The 17,793-nt window shown below is 39.0% G+C and overlaps 1 protein-coding gene across 2 annotated transcripts in view; it reads left to right on the top strand.

The window, feature by feature from the left end:
* MYO5C (myosin VC) overlaps positions 1-17,793 on the top strand; it is a 166,060-nt gene that overhangs the window by 102,397 nt on the left and 45,870 nt on the right. For both annotated transcript variants that reach the window (XM_075208009.1, XM_075208007.1), the window contains exons 28-30: positions 1,120-1,200; positions 9,618-9,798; positions 11,281-11,374. In XM_075208009.1, coding sequence (XP_075064110.1) covers positions 1,120-1,200; positions 9,618-9,798; positions 11,281-11,374 — 356 coding nt within the window. The remainder of the gene's footprint in view (positions 1-1,119; positions 1,201-9,617; positions 9,799-11,280; positions 11,375-17,793) is intronic.

Below are 17,793 nucleotides of genomic sequence, written 5' to 3'. Positions count from 1 at the left end.
CTATAGATAAAAATAATATTATAAAACAAACTTTTACTTATATGCTGTACTGTCGTAGATCCAACAGAGTCCCTATTGAGTGTAATGGTCCCATGATGCACTTCTCTCCACTCTCCTCATCTGCTTGGTCTGCTTGATACAACCTGAACAGGTATCCAAATCACCCCCCCAATGTAATTCCCATTTACCTGGACTAGTGAGGGACCATTAGTCTCTTTGGAAACGTATTGCGGATCCAGCAAATGCAACGCACCCGTTAAATAAAACATGCGTTTTGTTTTAACTCTTAAGTTCTGTGGTCTTATCCTTTAATTTCTGTCTTCAAAGACAGAATAACACCTTAGGAGGTAGTAAATAAATACTTTACCCAGAAGTCTTCATTCTATGCGGAATGAGAACCAGACTATTATGCATATATTTAGCCAAATGGGGATATTTTTCAAGAACTCCATGCAATTTATTTTATGTTTCATAATCACTTTGTGTTCAAAATCAACATAATTTTCATATAACTAGTAACATTGAAAGTTACAGATACAAGAAAAGACATAAAGTAAAACACGGGTACTGTAGGTGCTTCTGAGAATGTTTTTTTTCTTTCTTGAGGGGAAAAGATAAAATCTAAGCTGAAAAAAATAGTTTACAGCTAGAATATATAAATACAGTTCCCTCCATGTGTAATTAGTTAGAAATTAACTTTGTCAAATATAGCATGTGTTAAAGAGAATGTAGAGTTATCTACTATTATATTAAGCTGCAGGAGGTAATGCTAATGGAGGTACTTATATGCAGTCAGGTCTGTGGCCATATCTGCTACAAGTCGTCATCAAACTGTCTAAGCTGAAATGTCCTTTTCTGGTCTGCTGATGGCTGCGCATGCGCCTATATGAATCATTGGCCAACTGAGTTCCCAAGTAGATCAGAGCTTGGTTTTACATTGTGGTCGTCCAATTGATCATTCACACTACAGTGTCAGCCTAATTTGATCTGAATTGGTAAAATTGACTGGTATCATCTGTACATGTAAGTGTGATGCAATATTAGTGATATTGAACTTTAATAAATAAACAGCTTGATGTTATGAATATTTGTGAAATTTTTGTTCATTGTTCATTTTAGACTTGCCCAAGAAGATCTGGGGAATATAAATGAAGATGGAGAACTCTGGTTTGCCTATGAAGGTTTGAAAAAAGCAACTAGGTATGAGATCTTGAAGAAATCGTCCATGATCATTAGAACTGAAACGTCTTGTAGTCCTGTAATATGTACAATAGATTGGGGTGTATTGTCATAGCTAATAACGCACATAAATGCTATATAACAAAGACACAGGCCCTCAATTTCAGTTGGACGTTCACCATTTTTTTGTGTAAGATATATTACAACAACATATTTCCATACTGCACAATGTACACAAAAATGCATTTGTATGAAGATTTTTTACATCCCATAGACTTTTGTTCCCTTATAAAGCAATAAGGTGGGTAGTCTGTGCTTCCTAAGTATGACCATGTACCATACTGCCGCTCATAGAAAGGGGGAAGGGGGATTCAGGCCCAACTCAACATACATCTTGAGTTGGGCATTTCTCAATTTCTCACCCTTTTTTTTTTGCATACATCTTTTTCTGCATACATTTGGTACGCATGCACAAAGTGTGTCCAATAAGCCTACAATGAGATCTTCTAGTGTAATACTGTGAACAAGATGGGATCTGACAAAATACACTACATGGCCAAAAGTATGTGGACACTCGAACAGGACATCCTTATGTGATCTCATTCCAAAACCATGGTCATTAATATATAATCGGTACCTTCTTTGCTGCTATAACAACCGCCACACTTCTGGCAAGGCTTACTGCTAGATTCTGGAACATGACTGCAGATATTCCACACCAAACTCCGGAAATAACTTTTTTTTGGACCTCTCTTTGTGTATGAGGCATTACCATACTGGAACAGGAAAGGACCTTTACAAACTGTTGCCACAAAAGTGAAAGCACATTAAGGTTCATAGGCCAAACCATGAAAAACAACCCCAGACGATTATATCTCCTACTCCAAACTTTACATTTGACATCATATATTTAGGTAGGAAGCATTCTCCTGGCATTCGCCTAACCCAGATTCGGCCGTCAGACTGCCAAATGGTGAAGCGTAATTGTTTACTCCAGAGAATGCGTTTCCAGAATCCAACAGCAATGTGCTTAGGAACCACTCCAGTCTACATTGCATATGGTGATCTGAGGCTTGTGTGCAGCTGTTCATCCATGGAAACCCAATCCATGAAGCTCCCAATGAACAGTTCTTTTGTTGATGTTGATTCCAGAGGCAGATTGGAACTCTGTATTGAGTGCTGCAACCGAGGACAGATGATTTTTATATGATACGCACTTAAGCACTCGGCTGTCCCATTCTGTGAGCTTGTGTTGCTTTCCGCTTTGTGGTAGAGCAGGGCACACATTTGGCGGACCGACTTGTTGGAAAGGTTGCATCCTATAACAGTGCCACTGAAGTCTTCGGTATGACCCATTCTACTATTCGACTATGGAGATTGCATGGCTATATGCTAGATTTTATGGATCTTTAACAATGGGTGTGGCTGAAATGGCCAAACACACTACTTAGAAGAGGCATCCACATACTTTTGGTCATGTAGTGTAGGTCCCCACCTGTTTCACTTAAAATGACAGCTGTGTCTTAAAAGGATTTGGTAATCATCATAGCAGTGGCATTGCTAACAAATAAGATAACAAATGTATGTATAGTTTTCACACTTTTTCACAGGATCATACAAAAGTAGCTGGTTTGGCACAATAACTAAATGGTTATTCCTAAATTTTAAACAAGGAGTTAATTCAAATTAATTTATATACAGAAAACCATCTGGTTAGTGAAAAGTAAATTTAAAGAAAACTAGAATATAAGGCATACAACATGACTTTATACAATTGCATTTGTGGGTCATATAACACTTGTTGCATAGTGCACGCACACACACAACTTCTGCCATTTGTTTGATCTATACATATACAACGCTTACAGCTTGTTCCATGTTGAGAGACAGTTCATTGGTGTTCACATGCAAGTGAAGTACAGAAAGGGAGTGCTGATGCAGGCATGTTTTTGCTGCTAGATTGGCTAAAGAAATGTGTACCTCATACTACAGACTTGGAAAAATAAGTGCACAGATCATATTTGAACACATGCACAAGGTTTATGTTTCATTCTAAAGCACTCCCTAAACATCTATTTTGCAGATATACTTCCTACCCTATCTGTAAGTGATTTCTATATGCACTCTTATACACTCTCTAGTAGAGTGTATGTAGCACTTACTTGTCCTGAAGCTCCTGCCTCCTGGACTGTACTGGCAAGTATTCTGTATTTGGCTGGCCCTCCTCATCTATTCATCTTGCCGCCATCATATAATTTAAAGAATGGCTTGAAAAATCTCTTCATCAGGGCCTGATTATCCAATAGGCTGACTAAGCTGCAGCCTAGGGTGCAAGTTTTTCGGGGGTGAAAAATTGTGACAGTGGAGGCATAAACTGAAATTGATTTTAAAATATAAGATATTATTTGTTCCCCAAATTAAAAAGAAAACATGTGTGAAAAAGGGAGTGGTTTTCCACAGGCCTCTAAGAAAGAAGTTAGGTATTCAGCTGACAGTCTGCAGGGCAAGTCTGCAGATATGGATACACATTTGTACAGAAGTGCATCTAGTTTACATATATACAGGTTGAGGACATATGTGTGACAAAATAATAGTATAGAGTGTGATTTAACTTACATAGTTTGAAGTGGTTTAGAGGTATATTTTTCCACAGCTAACAAGGTGTGTCTGTAGTGAGACTAATCAAGCAGAGCACTTGAAGAGAACTCCTCTAAAAAGACCAGGTGGGAGTGTTACCTGTCCATCAAGCTAGGGCGGTCAGAGATGTGTAAAGTATTTAAGCCAAATTAGGCTTAAATACAGGCTATGCAGTGTTATCGATGCCGAACAAGTTGGCTGGTGACTAGGAAGTTGGTCTCTATTAACTTAGCATCAGTGTTATAAGAAAGTGTGTGGAATTTATTGTTATGATCTACTTTGCCATCTGACAATAAAAACAAGCTCTCGGGAGCTTGAGAATAAGAAGTGAATAGGAGAAACAAGAGCCAGAATCAACAGCTCCTCACCTCCACCTTTACACCTTCACCCTCAGAACTAGTTCACTCCTCTGTTCCACTATACAGTTCTGAATTTATTAAAAATGAAAAGTGTGACAAAGATTGTCATGCCCCATTTGAAGAGACAAATGGAGCAAATTTTCGAAAAAGCACAAATGTAAACATTGGTGGGGAGTGAAGGAAGCCTCCTGCATATAAGCCTGGCGTGGGAGATTAGGGGTAGTCATGAGCATATTAGCCTAGGGCAGCCCGAGCCTTTAATCAGACCCTGCTATTCATGCTACCCGGTTTAAGCCCAATGACATTTAATTTTGGGGTGGCAGAGAGGGGCAGTGATAGACAGAGAACTCTCTATTGTCATGGCACCGAAGATGGCAGGAGGTTCAAGACATGCAAATGCTATTCGAAAAATGTATATTGTAAAAGCTTACATATAAGATATGGGTTGAATTTGCACATTATTTTTAACTCCATGATTAAGTTTTTGCAATATAATAACAATTACAGGAAAACAGAAATAAAATAGGGAAGAAGACAAAAATAAGGAAATGTAGGTTATTGTTACGGTTCTCAGGAGTTTTCTATCAGTCAGTATTAGCGCTGGCTTTCCTAGGGCGCGGAGTCTAACGAACCCCCGGTTTTGACCAAGAACCGCCGCAAGGCGGGATGGACTTTGCTGCCGGGGGTCAGCAGGTCGTGGTCCCTAGGTTAGCCCACTGATGTGATAGGAGACAGACGGTTGGTAAGAGGTCCGGCAGAAAAAGGGGAATAGATTCTGTAGAGGTAGTGTAGCAATGCACAGAGGAGCAGGATCTTTAGCTGAAGAAACACAGCACATGCAGAAGAATCCTAGCCGTATACAGTGGAACTCCGGGTTGGATACACTGAGAACACACCAAACTCAGGAGAGTCGCCGGGTCGGATACACAGGGGAGCAGGCAGAAGCGTAGTCGATAAGGATAGCCGGGTCAGATACACAGGTTCACAGGCAGCAGAGTAGTCAAAGGAGAGCCGGGTCGGATACACAGGAAAACACCAGAATGCAGCACAGGACACACAGGGAGAACCAGAAGCTAAGTGGTAACTTGTTGCTCTGACAAGGCTGCAGTGTCCAGGTGAGCTTAATATAGTCTGTAGATAGTAAAAGCCGCCTCCCAGCCGCGATCATGTGACCACCCAAACCAGGAAGTGCTGCTGTACACAGAGGCAAGAAAATCAGCAGCACGAAAGCAAGTAAGTTTGTGACAGTTATATATTGGCATGTTCACCGGAGAGCATACAAAACAGGTTTGCAGCTGCAGCACAGGTTTAAAAGCTGCGTTCAGGGGAGGAATCTGGTGGGGCTAGATGTTCAGTATTCCAATTAAACCATTTAATCAAAGGGGAGGAAGTGGAGTATGTGCTCTGGAAGCCTATGGTCTCCAACCCATAACTCGTTGGATTTTGGTAATAATCATAGTAATGGGTGGGGGTAGAGATTTTCAGTATTGGGTAATTTCTGCGCTAGTAGCACTGAGGATAAAACTTACTACATATCTATCATGTGACTGGAGCTGTCGGGGGTAGTGATGTAGAAGTGAGTTGTATGAATGCACTGGTGACCCATATATTCATATGTTTAATTCCATAGTTTTTGTAGCCGAGGGCAGCTCCAGAAAATCAGACTTACAACCTTGCCACAGTTCCTCCAACAAAATTTAGTAAAAATCGGCCATTGTATGTAATCTATCTGGAGCTAAATATAATCTATGGACAAGTTTAATTAACATTTCCGTGTGATTGATACATTTAGACGTCTTAAAAATATTTGTAAAAATACGTTCCCAATCTTCCCCCGTCAAAGAGATTTGTAACTCTGTTTCCCACTTGCGTTCAGATGCTAATTTCTGGCATCTAACGGGGTTAAGAGGGATACATACCATGAGGATATACCTCCCTTATATTCAGACCTTGATATCCTTAACCTAATGAAGACAGTGGGAGGGTTTAAGATGGGAAGAGAACTATCTGGGCATTAAGCCAATGTCAAATTTGTAGATATTTATATAATTCTTGAGTAAGAATAATTTATTGTGTATGTAATTAGCAAAAGAAATCAAGGAATTTTCTTCAAAAAGATTCTGAATCTTAGTGATACAGTGGTCGTGCCAGAGGGTCAATTGCAAATTCGGGATCAATTTGGAAAGGCCAAGGGTTGAGAGAGTGAAAGAAGGGAGCCATTAAATAGTTTTAAACATTATATTGTACACCTGCAGAAATACTGGAAAGATGTTGAACCACCTCAGGAAATATTCAGGTATGTAACATACACTGCTGAGACTATCAGGTAATCAGCTGCTGTCCTCAGAGGTATGTGCAAACCTCACATGAAAGTATAAAGACAAAAGATAAAGAAAGAGGACTGCGCTAGAGCTAAGAGAAGAATCAACATTCATATTTAAAAGTCTTTTCACCTTTTCCATTTGAAGAATTATACATTTATTAATATACAGTTTTATAAATAATACAAAAAATGTAAATAATACATATAATAAAAGCTACATGATTGTTCTTAACATGTTGTTTTTATTATATGTATTATTTAAATTTTTGTATTACCCAACAACGAGACCTCATAGGCTGCCCACAATTTGTCAGAGATGAGAATTGAAGCAACAGTGCAGAGTAGTTACTATCAATAACGGCTGAGGTATTCCCAAGCATAAGAACACCTATGTAATTTAGAAAGGTAGACTGTCATTTGTAATTATACACATCTTGGAGAGCCTCTAAAGAGTCTTGTGGGGTTCCTACAGCAAAATTTCAGATCTGGAGATTTAAGCTCATAGTAAGTTGCCTCAAGAGTATTCCTGAAGGATTTGATGAAGAGCTGGTAGTGAGGTCTCAGGGTGAGACACAAACAACAGGACGTCATCAGCGTAGAGACCTCATTTATGATGAGAACTCCCAATAACTCTACCTGAAACTTTATCTGAGATCCTTGTTCTTTCTGCTAGCGGGTATAGAGGGCACCCCGGTCTCGTGCCATTACAGATGTCAAAAGGGGAGGACAGAAAACCATTACTGTAAATACGAGCGGAAGGGCCAATATATAATGTAGATATTGCTTTAAGGTAGAGTCCCATAAACCCAAATTTAGGAAGGCCAGATGACATACAGTATATCCCCAGTGAAGCCTATCAAATGCCTTCTCTGAATCCAGGGAAAGCAATAAATGGGTTGTGTTCCTAGCGGTGTGATACTCGCTAATAGTAAGGTTATCAGGGGCCTATCTGCCCGATACAAATCCCACCTGGTCTTATTTGATCAATCGTGGCAGTGATGGATTTAATATGTTAGCAATAAGTTTAGCAAAAAAAAATATATCCTAATCTAAAAGAGCTATGGAGCGATAATTCTGACAGTGAGTAGGGTCTTTACCTATTTTAGGTACTGTGATGATCGTAGCTTCTAGCATTTCTTGGGGGGAAAATGCGCTATCAGTGGCGTTATTATACAAGTTGGTAAGTAAAGGGATTAGCTCAACTTGGAAAACGGTAAAATAATTATTAGTAAATCCGTCAGGATCAGGAGTTTTGCCTTTTTTCAATGTTTAGATGGCTCTTTTAAGTTCGTCCTCCGTCCAAGGGGAGCATAATGAATCTGCCTCTGCTGGGCTCAAACGAGGGAGTTCTAATTCATTTAAAAATGTTTAAGCGAGTTTAAAGTAGGCTGAGGGGTAGTTCCATCATTTTGGAGGTTATAAAACTATTCATAAAATTTGGCAAATTGATTTTGGGTATGTGTAAAGAATTAGAAATACGCCTGCCCTAAATGTCATTTAGGTTCTTTATACCAATGATACCATTTTTACCTGTAAGCTTATGTGCCAGGAGCTTGCTCACTGTATTTGCACATTTAACCCCTAAAGAACCCTCCTCCACGAAAGTGTAGCTAGTCTTTTAATAGTAAATACATATAGTGGAATAACCTGTATTATATACATTCTGCAATTTGTATTGTTTTAGACCTAATTGGCACAAATATATGAACCAAAAAAAGATTGTCTTTCTCAGTCAACATTTGCTCAGGATCATTCAGATGTCTACCAGGACACCTGGTAAATCCATATGACCATATACTAACTGTGCACTCACTGTATGATCAGGCAGAACAGTCAGGTCTTTCAGATGTGCCCATACGTATTTGTATGTGTATGGTCAAATCTGACATTGTGTGGTCTGGCTTAACAGAGAATCACTTCATAAGGACACCTTTAGAGTGAAAAGAATATATATATATGTATGAATATATATATATATATGTATGTATATATATATATATATATATATATATATATATATATGTATGTATGTATATATGTGTATATATATATATATATATATTATTGTGTGCACAGTGCAAGAGAGTGGCAGTTCACACTCCACTATACATGTTACGTTATAAACAATGTTTGTAACAAATACATGGAAGGTCTTGTCACCATAGTAGGTAATAGTAACGTATGCCATCTTAAAACATATACAAATATTTTTACATTGAAAAAAATTATAATTATAACCAAAAGAAACAGGACCATTGTAATCACTAATCTCCATGAAAGTTGTTTTGTTAAATTGATAAATTTGATTGCTCAGGTTATAAAGACTAATCATTATAAGGCTTACACAGTTGAAAAACAATTGAAAAATCCAGGAAAACATGATTGTAGAGTGAGCTAAGCACAAGGCTATGACCTAAGTACTCGTATTACCTATGTTGCCTTGAGCTGTCTTTGTACTTTAAGTCCGATAACATAGGTCATTAGTTGTTCAGATACTTTAACATGATTGTGATTTAACAGCAAATGTCTACATTTATTGAATCAGTGACCCTTTGCCAAATGTTGTTACAGAGCCTTTGTCTTCAGTCCACCAAACTACCTTCACCACAAGACACATGGGCTACTTTATATATTACTGCAGATAGGATTTATTCATTTTTATGAAAGAGCATCACTTTAGTCTGCTGAACACTACAAGAAAATAAATAATTATGAAAGAACATGAAAATAATCTACCGTGCACAAATGTTGCAAACACAAAACGCGTCAGGGGCATGGCCCCTACGTCATGGTTTCAAACACCTGACAATGGGGCCATGCCGCCAAAAACGTGTTTGCATCCCAGACACTCTTTAATAAATGACTCCTGTGGGAGAAATATTTTCTTACCAGACTGTGTGCAATCTTTGATATTTTTACTTACATTGCACAGTTTAGAACACAACTCAAATAAAGCTGCACCTGCTAGTTATCTGTTATTATTTTTAATCCCAGGGTCATGTCAAATAGACTGGATTTTTTTTATTTTTCATCTGGTAACTTCTATACTATAATTCTGTTTATATACAGCGTGATATTTGTGGGTTATGCACTTAAAGTGTTACTATTTTATCTTGTAGAATACTGGAAAATCATTTTCAGAATCAGAAAGAAGGTTATGAAAAGGAAATTGAAGTGTTGAATTTTAAAGTAAATCATTTCAACGATGACATAAAAAATAGCCAGAAATCATTGAAAGAAGAGAAAGAAACAAATGATGTCCTCCGACAAGAGATCACCCGGTTGACATCTGAGAATAAGGTTTGAAGTAACTAGTTATATGGCTTGCTTGTTTGGTTGTTTGGTTGGTTGGTTGGTTGACTTTTTCAGGGATGAATTCCAAGTTAGAGACTGGGCTAGATTTACTAAACTGCGGGTTTGGAAAAGTGGAGATGTTGCCTATAGCAACCAATCAGATTCTAGCTGTCATTTATTTAGTACATTCTACAAAATGACAGCTAGAATCTTATTGGTTGCTATAGGCAACATCTCCAGTTTTTCAAACCCGCAGTTTAGTAAATATACCCCTATGTGTCGTAGTTTGTGAAGCTGAAAGGCAGATTGCTGTATTTTTACTCCATTAACAATTGATTCACTCTTACACTTCTTCTCCCATCACTACCTATTTTAGTAAAGTTAAAGTAGGGAGGTGTCCATACAGCACTTGGGATATTATCATTCTGACGGAGAAAAGCAATCCTCCAATCCCATGATTATCACTACAGTAGGATTACTACTACATATGGTGTAACAAATGGCATTGGTGTTTTGTCCCCTTCATGTTTGCCTGTGTTCTGCGGTTCGTTGGGGGGCCTGAGGTGGGCTTAGGTAGAGTGCACAGTGAAGGGAAGAATGGCAGAGCCAGTTCTGTCAGCAAAGGAAACAGCTACTGGTTCCACAGAAATAAGGAGTTGTTATTGGGGCAGAAAAGGAGAAAAACTTGTCAGCTGAAATAGTGGGCACATGGGATCCTGACATTTCAGGAACTTTCAGGGTGCTCTTATCTTGGGGAAAATTAATTATTTGACTTTCATGCAAATTACCATCTAAATCTAAGGTTATCTAATTCCTGCTTTACCATAATTGTGTGTAGTAGAATATGTGTTTCTTTAAGGGGTAATTAGTTTGGAAAGTTGGTCTTTACTTGTCATCAACACCTGCTAGTACCAGCAGCTTGTCTGTTATCTGGCACCACACATGTGTGAAATACTCTTATCCAGGTGTTTGATCAATGTCAATTCTCCAGCTGAGGGAGTAGCAGAAACTTAAAATTCAACCAATCTGACACCACAGCAAGAAGGTTCTTGTGTAGATAATGCTGAGTAGGTGGCAGGAAAGCTGTCTAATTACTATTCTTGAAGCAAGTTGTGTCATTGTCTGGTACTCAGGGTGATACTTACTACCGGACATTGTTGGTTCTGCTAGTTATGAGTAGGAGGGTCTTACACTACAATTGTGTTCTGTGTGTTATTCTTTCTTAACTATAGAGGGTGATAGTGAGATGTAAATGTGCAAAATATTGGCGGTATAGTTCACGTGTTGCAAGTGGTTTAGGATCTCTGCCTACAAGATACTGAGATATAACTTCAGCTTTAGGTCTGCTAGGCACTCCAAAACATTAAACTAGTTCTTTAGACAAAGAGAATATACACTTCCAACTATTTTGAACATTGGCAGTTGTAGAACCCCAAAATAAATCTGGTTCGTCAGAGCACTTATATATACTTCTTGTTTATCTTCCAGGTCATAGCACCTCTCAGTGCTAAGATTTCTGATCTTGAGAAACAAAACATGGATCTCCAAGGTTGTCTTTATGAACAAAGCATGAAGATGCCAGGTAAAATCTGATTTTTTTTTTATTAGACTTGCTATCTGTATTTCCAGCTGTTTCAAATACCACCTACCCAATTAAATAAAATAAAATAAAAAAACAAAACTTTACTTGGACCTCTATAAGCCACCCCACGAACTTAAGCATCACATACTTATTATTTATTTGTCAATGTTACGCCAACTGTAAATTATAGTGAAGGATATTAGTCACAGAGGAGTTCTGTAACCTTATAATGGCACAAGGCCACTGGTCACAGAAATCTGAGGGAACTTTAAATATCCATAGTTGTGGGGTTATTCTATATAATAAGCACATTTTTCTAATGGACACTGAAGTGATGGCATCAGAACCTACTATCAGTAGTGACATCCCACCTCACGGTTCATACAGTGATTATATACAGGAGTGTTTAAATATACAGAAATCCATCTCTTGTACCGCTCATGCTTGTACAATACACAGCTTTCACTGACAGACACTTTCCATTGTTCTAGAGGGACAGGGGCAGCATGAAACTACTCATACCTAATCTCTTCCACAAGCGGTTGTATATGTGACTGTGCAGAGGTTCTTGACTCATTGATGGTCGGGACCTGATAACTGTTTGTGGGACAGTTCCTATTAATAAAGTTTTTGCCATATAGTAGAGTTTATGAAAGCTTTTCCAAATAAGTATAATGTACGTGATTATGTAATGTATTATTGCCTTATTCTATGATGTCTAGTATAGTTTACCATTAATTGGAATTAAAATTGTGAAATTTAAGGAGACAATTTTTTTTATTTTGTATTTGTCTAATTTGAATATTAGGGGATGACTGCATAAACTGTTTTTGTTATAGAAGTGGTGATATATATATACAGGGTGAGTCAAAAGTCGCAGTACACCCTTTTATTTCAAAAACTTTACAGGAATTGGGCCGATTGGCCGATTTCAAGATGGCGCCCATGTTTGGTACATACCGTAAAAGATAGACCACGTCACCCATACCTTACTAAAGTATTCATGTTTCCCAATTCCTATATAAATTTTTGAAATAAAAGGGTGTACTGCGACTTTTGACTCATCCTGTATATATATATATTCCCCCTCCCCTAAGAACACCATGTGACAGGTGTGTGCAGCACCAGTTCACAGTGAACGGAACATATCTCAGTTCAGCTGCGTTTGAACAGGGCTGGATATGGCAGGGAGCAGGCAAAGTGGTGGCAGACCAGAGGGATTGCATAAATCTATGTGTGGCATATACACTATGCTGTGCTACTCACAGTTAAGCTTAGATTTAAGGTAAAAAAATGTATTTTTAACTGTTCACTTTAATAACCTTTTATGGTTATCATTGCTGTTGCAATCTGGCAATTCACATTCTGTTTGCTAATACATAACTTTATAAAGTACATTAAAATTAGAGATGGGCGGGCTCGGTTCCCTGAGATCCGTATTCATCAGAATTCAGCCTATCCGAGTACCGAGCCGAGCAGGCTCGGTACTCTCCCGCCCGTTCGGATTCGAAATCGAGGTAAAACGTCATCATGACGTATTCGTTTTTCTGAGCTCAGCAACCAGATTCTGTCACCAGTCCTGATGGTAGTGTTCCCAGTACGTCATCTAGGAAAGGCGATGTAAAAGTACATAGTCTTTTTATATCTGGGAAAAAAACACACAACCAAAAAAAAATTACCGTGTTGAAGCGAAAAAGAAATGTAACTGAGGAAAAGTTAAGTGCGGATAAAAAAAAAATTGCCAACATGCCATTCTACACACGCAGTGGCAAAGAAAGAATGAGGCCTTCGCCTTTCTCTATTAGTGGCAGATCCAAAAATGTTACTGAGCCTTCTTTTTGTACGGACACTTGTGACCAAGCAAAACCAAGTAATTTGGAGTCTAAAAGTGGTGCACAACTACTGTTACGCGTGAAAGCCGAGCTGCAAGAAAACAGTAAGGCATTAGAGGATAATGTATGCTCTGAATCAGAGATGACACCAATCCCTGTGGAGAGTCCATCCACCAGTGATATGTCTAATTGTGAGCATTCTGTTAGTGTACCCATAAAGAAGGGCCCTTTCAGCAGTTCTGCTGATGTGTACCTGAACAGCCCGAGTGTAGCCGGTGATACACCAATTGAGGATGCCACTTTTGAATTAGAAGACGATAAGGGGGAGATTTGTGTAGGCGACGAGGGCACTAATGATGATGTTGATGATTATGATGCAGACAGATGCCAAATTGCCTTTCTCAATTTCTATTTATATTCTAGACTCTATAATGGCTGAATATTTTTCTATTTTACTCCTGGTGGAGAGGGGTTCTGATGCAGACAGATACCAAACTAAATTGGTCCATTTATTTTTACATTCTAATTCTACAGTCTATGCAGGCTGCTTTTTTTCTATTCAACTACAAGTGGAGGGTGTAATATACACCCAAAGACGATGGCTTCATTGCCAATAATCAAAGATGGAGGAGGTAGACATCCAGGTTTGTCTGTATAATTTGCAGGCAAGTGTTTGAATTAAGGACGGCCTACCAGGGATTAAACTGTATTTTTCATAATTTATTAGCTTTAGAATTACCTCACTTATCCAAGAAACTGGTGGAGCACTAAATTAGGTTATTTTAGACCAAAAATTTTTTATTTTTTTCAAAATGGCAAAACAAAACCAAACAAAATCAAAACCAAAATACGCAATGACGGTTTGGCAAAACCAAAACACGACTATAATCCAGATCCAAAACCAAAACACAGGGGTCAGTGAGCATCTCTAATTAAAATAGAATACAAAACCAAAATCAGTAAAATTTGCGACGGCCATGTAACAGATGGCAGTGGTACAGTACATGTAATATTTACATGAGTCGGGGCTGGAGGCGGTTGAACTACTATTTTTCCTTCTTACCCCACACAACAGCAGCCCTTGCAATGCAATGTACTTTTGAGCAGAGGTTGAATTTATTTTTGATTTATTTGTTTTTGTTTTATTTGCACAGCTGGGGTTTCTTTGATTTCTTTTGCATGAAACACAAGAATGACAAAGACATATTTATAAAAATTAGAGATGGTCACTGACCCCCCGTGTTTTGGTTTTGGATTCGGTTTTGGATCTGGATTACCGTCGTGTTTTGGTTTTGGTTTTGGTTTTGCAAAACCGCCATTGCGTGTTTTGGTTTTGGTTTTGGTTTTGTTTGGTTTTGTTTTGCTATTTTTTGGGAAAATCCATGTTTTTGGGCCTAAATTAACCCAATTTAGTGCTCCAACTGTTTTAGAGACAAGTAATCTAATTGTTGAGGTAATAAATCATCCAAAAAAACAGTTTAATTCTTCGTTGGTAGGCCTATTCTACACACAAAACAGATTGTCTTCCTCTCCATCTATGCATATTGGCAATGCAGCCATCGTCTTGAATGTATATTACACCCTACACTTATAGTTAAATATGTAAAGAAATGGAAAAAGCCAGTTTGGTTTCTGTCTCTCAAGGCCCCCCTCCACTTGTATAAAATACCAAAAAATTCAGCCATTATAGACTGTACAATATTAATTGACATGGAGAAAGCCAGTTTGGTTTCTGTCTCTCTAGGCCCCCCTCCACTTGTATAAAATACCAAACAATTCAGCCATTATAGACTGTACAATATTAATTGACATGGAGAAAGCCAGTTTGGTTTCTGTCTCTCAAGGCCCCCCTCCACTTGTATAAAATACTAAAAAATTCAGCCATTATAGACTGTACAATATTAATTGACATGGAGAAAGACAGTTTGGGGTCACTCTGTCTCTCTAGGCCCCCCTCCACTTGTATAAAATACCAAAAAATTCAGCCATTATAGACTGTACAATATTAATTGACATGGAGAAAGCCAGTTTGGTTTCTGTCTCTCTAGGCCCCCCTCCACTTGTATAAAATACTAAAAAATTCAGCCATTATAGACTGTACAATATTAATTGACATGGAGAAAGCCAGTTTGGTTTCTGTCTCTCAAGGCCCCCCTCCACTTGTATAAAATACTAAAAAATTCAGCCATTATAGACTGTACAATATTAATTGACATGGAGAAAGACAGTTTGGGGTCACTCTGTCTCTCTAGGCCCCCCTCCACTTGTATAAAATACCAAAAAATTCAGCCATTATAGACTGTACAATATTAATTGACATGGAGAAAGCCAGTTTGGTTTCTGTCTCTCTAGGCCCCCCTCCACTTGTATAAAATACTAAAAAATTCAGCCATTATAGACTGTACAATATTAATTGACATGGAGAAAGCCAGTTTGGTTTCTGTCTCTCTAGGCCCCCCTCCACTTGTATAAAATACTAAAAAATTCAGCCATTATAGACTGTACAATATTAATTGACATGGAGAAAGACAGTTTGGTTTCTGTCTCTCTAGGCCCCCCTCCACTTGTATAAAATACTAAAAAATTCAGCCATTATAGACTGTACAATATTATGAAAAATGGACAAAGCCAGTTTAGGGTCACTCTGTCTATGACACCCTACCCTTAAGGATAAATTGCCCTAACAGCAGCCTTTCAAGATGGTATGTGATATGGAAATGCCACAAGTCCCTTTCCTCTTTGGGGGTAGATTGCACCCTACACTTACATAGAAAGTTTTAAAAAGATGTTATCGGCATCATCTTCAGCTTCATCCTCACCCTCATCAGTGTGTACGTCATCATCACAGACTATCAATTCATCGCCGCTTGAATCCGCCATTAGAGAACAGTCAGTGCTTGGATGTCTTGGATGGTGAAGGCCTTCCTCGTGGAAGATGTAGTTCATTTTTATAAACATCATTTTCTCCACATTTTTGGGAAGTAACCTTCTACGGCGATCACTGACTAAGTTCCCTGCTGTGCTGAACACTCGTTCAGAGTACACACTGGAGGGTGGGCAGCTTAGGTATTGCAAAGCAAGTTTGTACATGGGTTTCCAAATGGCCTGCTTTTCTTCCCAGTAAGGAAAGGGACTGTCTGACATTTCCATATCAACTACCTCTTGAAAGTAATCCTCCACCATCCTTTGCATGTTTATACTCATATTGGATGGACTTATGGGCAAAGTGACACTTTTTTTTGAAAAATCCTTCAAACCAGCCCAGATGTTAAATTGTTCTCGTCTGCCCCCTGTGTCTTCCCTGCTTCTTTTTTGGAAATTTAATTTTTTACGAGCAACAGCTTGAGAAAGTGAAGGAGGACACGTCGTCAAGCGAGGCCCAGTTCAGCGGCCAACTTGCTGAGCAATAGCTCCTTGCAAAAGTTCACATCTCGCTCATTTACAAGTAAAGACTCAATGTAGGTTTTAAACCTTGGATCAAGCACAGTGGCCAAAACGTACTGATCCGAGTTCAAGATCTTAATAACTCGAGGATCATTGTGAAGCGAATTAAGTACTTGATCGACAAGGCCAACATACTTTGCTGAATTGCTTGCTTTCAGCTCCTCCTTCATTTTCTCAAGCTGCTTTTCCAATAGTCTAATTAAAGGAATGACTTGGCTCAAACTAGCAGAGTCTGCACTGACCTCACATGTCACAACTTCAAATGGTTTCAGCACCTTGCACAGCACTGAAAGGATTCCCCACTGTGCAAGAGTGAAATACATCCCCCCTCCTTTCCCAATGTCATGACTTGTGCAATATGCTTGGATGGCTTTGCGCTGTTCCTCCATCCTCTGAAGCATGTACAGGGTGGAATTCCACCGAGTTACCACCTCTTGCTTAAGTTGGTGGCAGGGCAAGTTAAACTGCTCTTGGAGCTGCTGTAATCTCCTACATGCTGTGGCTGAATGCCTGAAATGGCCTGAAATTTTACGGGCCACCGAAAGCATCTCCTGCACCTCACGGTTATTTCGTAGGAAGCTCTGCACCACCAAGTTGATGGTGTGAGCAAAACAGGGAATATGTTGGAAATCACCCAGCTGTAATGCTCGCACTATATTGTTGGCGTTATCTGAAATGACATACCCTGGGGAGAGTCCGAGTGGTATAAGCCATGCATCAATCACATCTCTCAGTTTGCGTAACAAATTGTCAGCCGTATGCCTGTTAGTGAAGCCGGTGATACAAAGAGTGGCCTGCCTGTGACAAATGTTACGTAGTGGTGTACATGCTGCTGCTGTTCCTGCTGGTGAAGGTGAATGACCAACCCAGTGGGCTGTCACAGTCATATAGTCTTTGGTTTGGCCACTTCCACTTGTCCACATATCTGTGGTTAAGTGAACAGTGGGCAGAATGGCATTTTTCAGCGCAATCTCTACATTTTTACACACTTTTTGGTATAGTTGTGGAATAGCTTTACGGGAGAAATGGTGTCGCGATGGAATTCTGTAACGCGGACACAAAACCTCAATTAACTGTGAAACAAGCTTGCGTATGGGGAGCAAATAGGACAGCAGATCTACACTACATTGCAGCCAAGGTCGA

The sequence above is a fragment of the Mixophyes fleayi genome, chromosome 4 (assembly GCF_038048845.1).
Source record: "Mixophyes fleayi isolate aMixFle1 chromosome 4, aMixFle1.hap1, whole genome shotgun sequence".
Classification (NCBI taxonomy): Eukaryota; Metazoa; Chordata; class Amphibia; order Anura; family Limnodynastidae; genus Mixophyes; species Mixophyes fleayi.
Note: the sequence above shows the minus strand (reverse complement) of the source record. Positions and strands in the feature narration are given on the sequence as shown.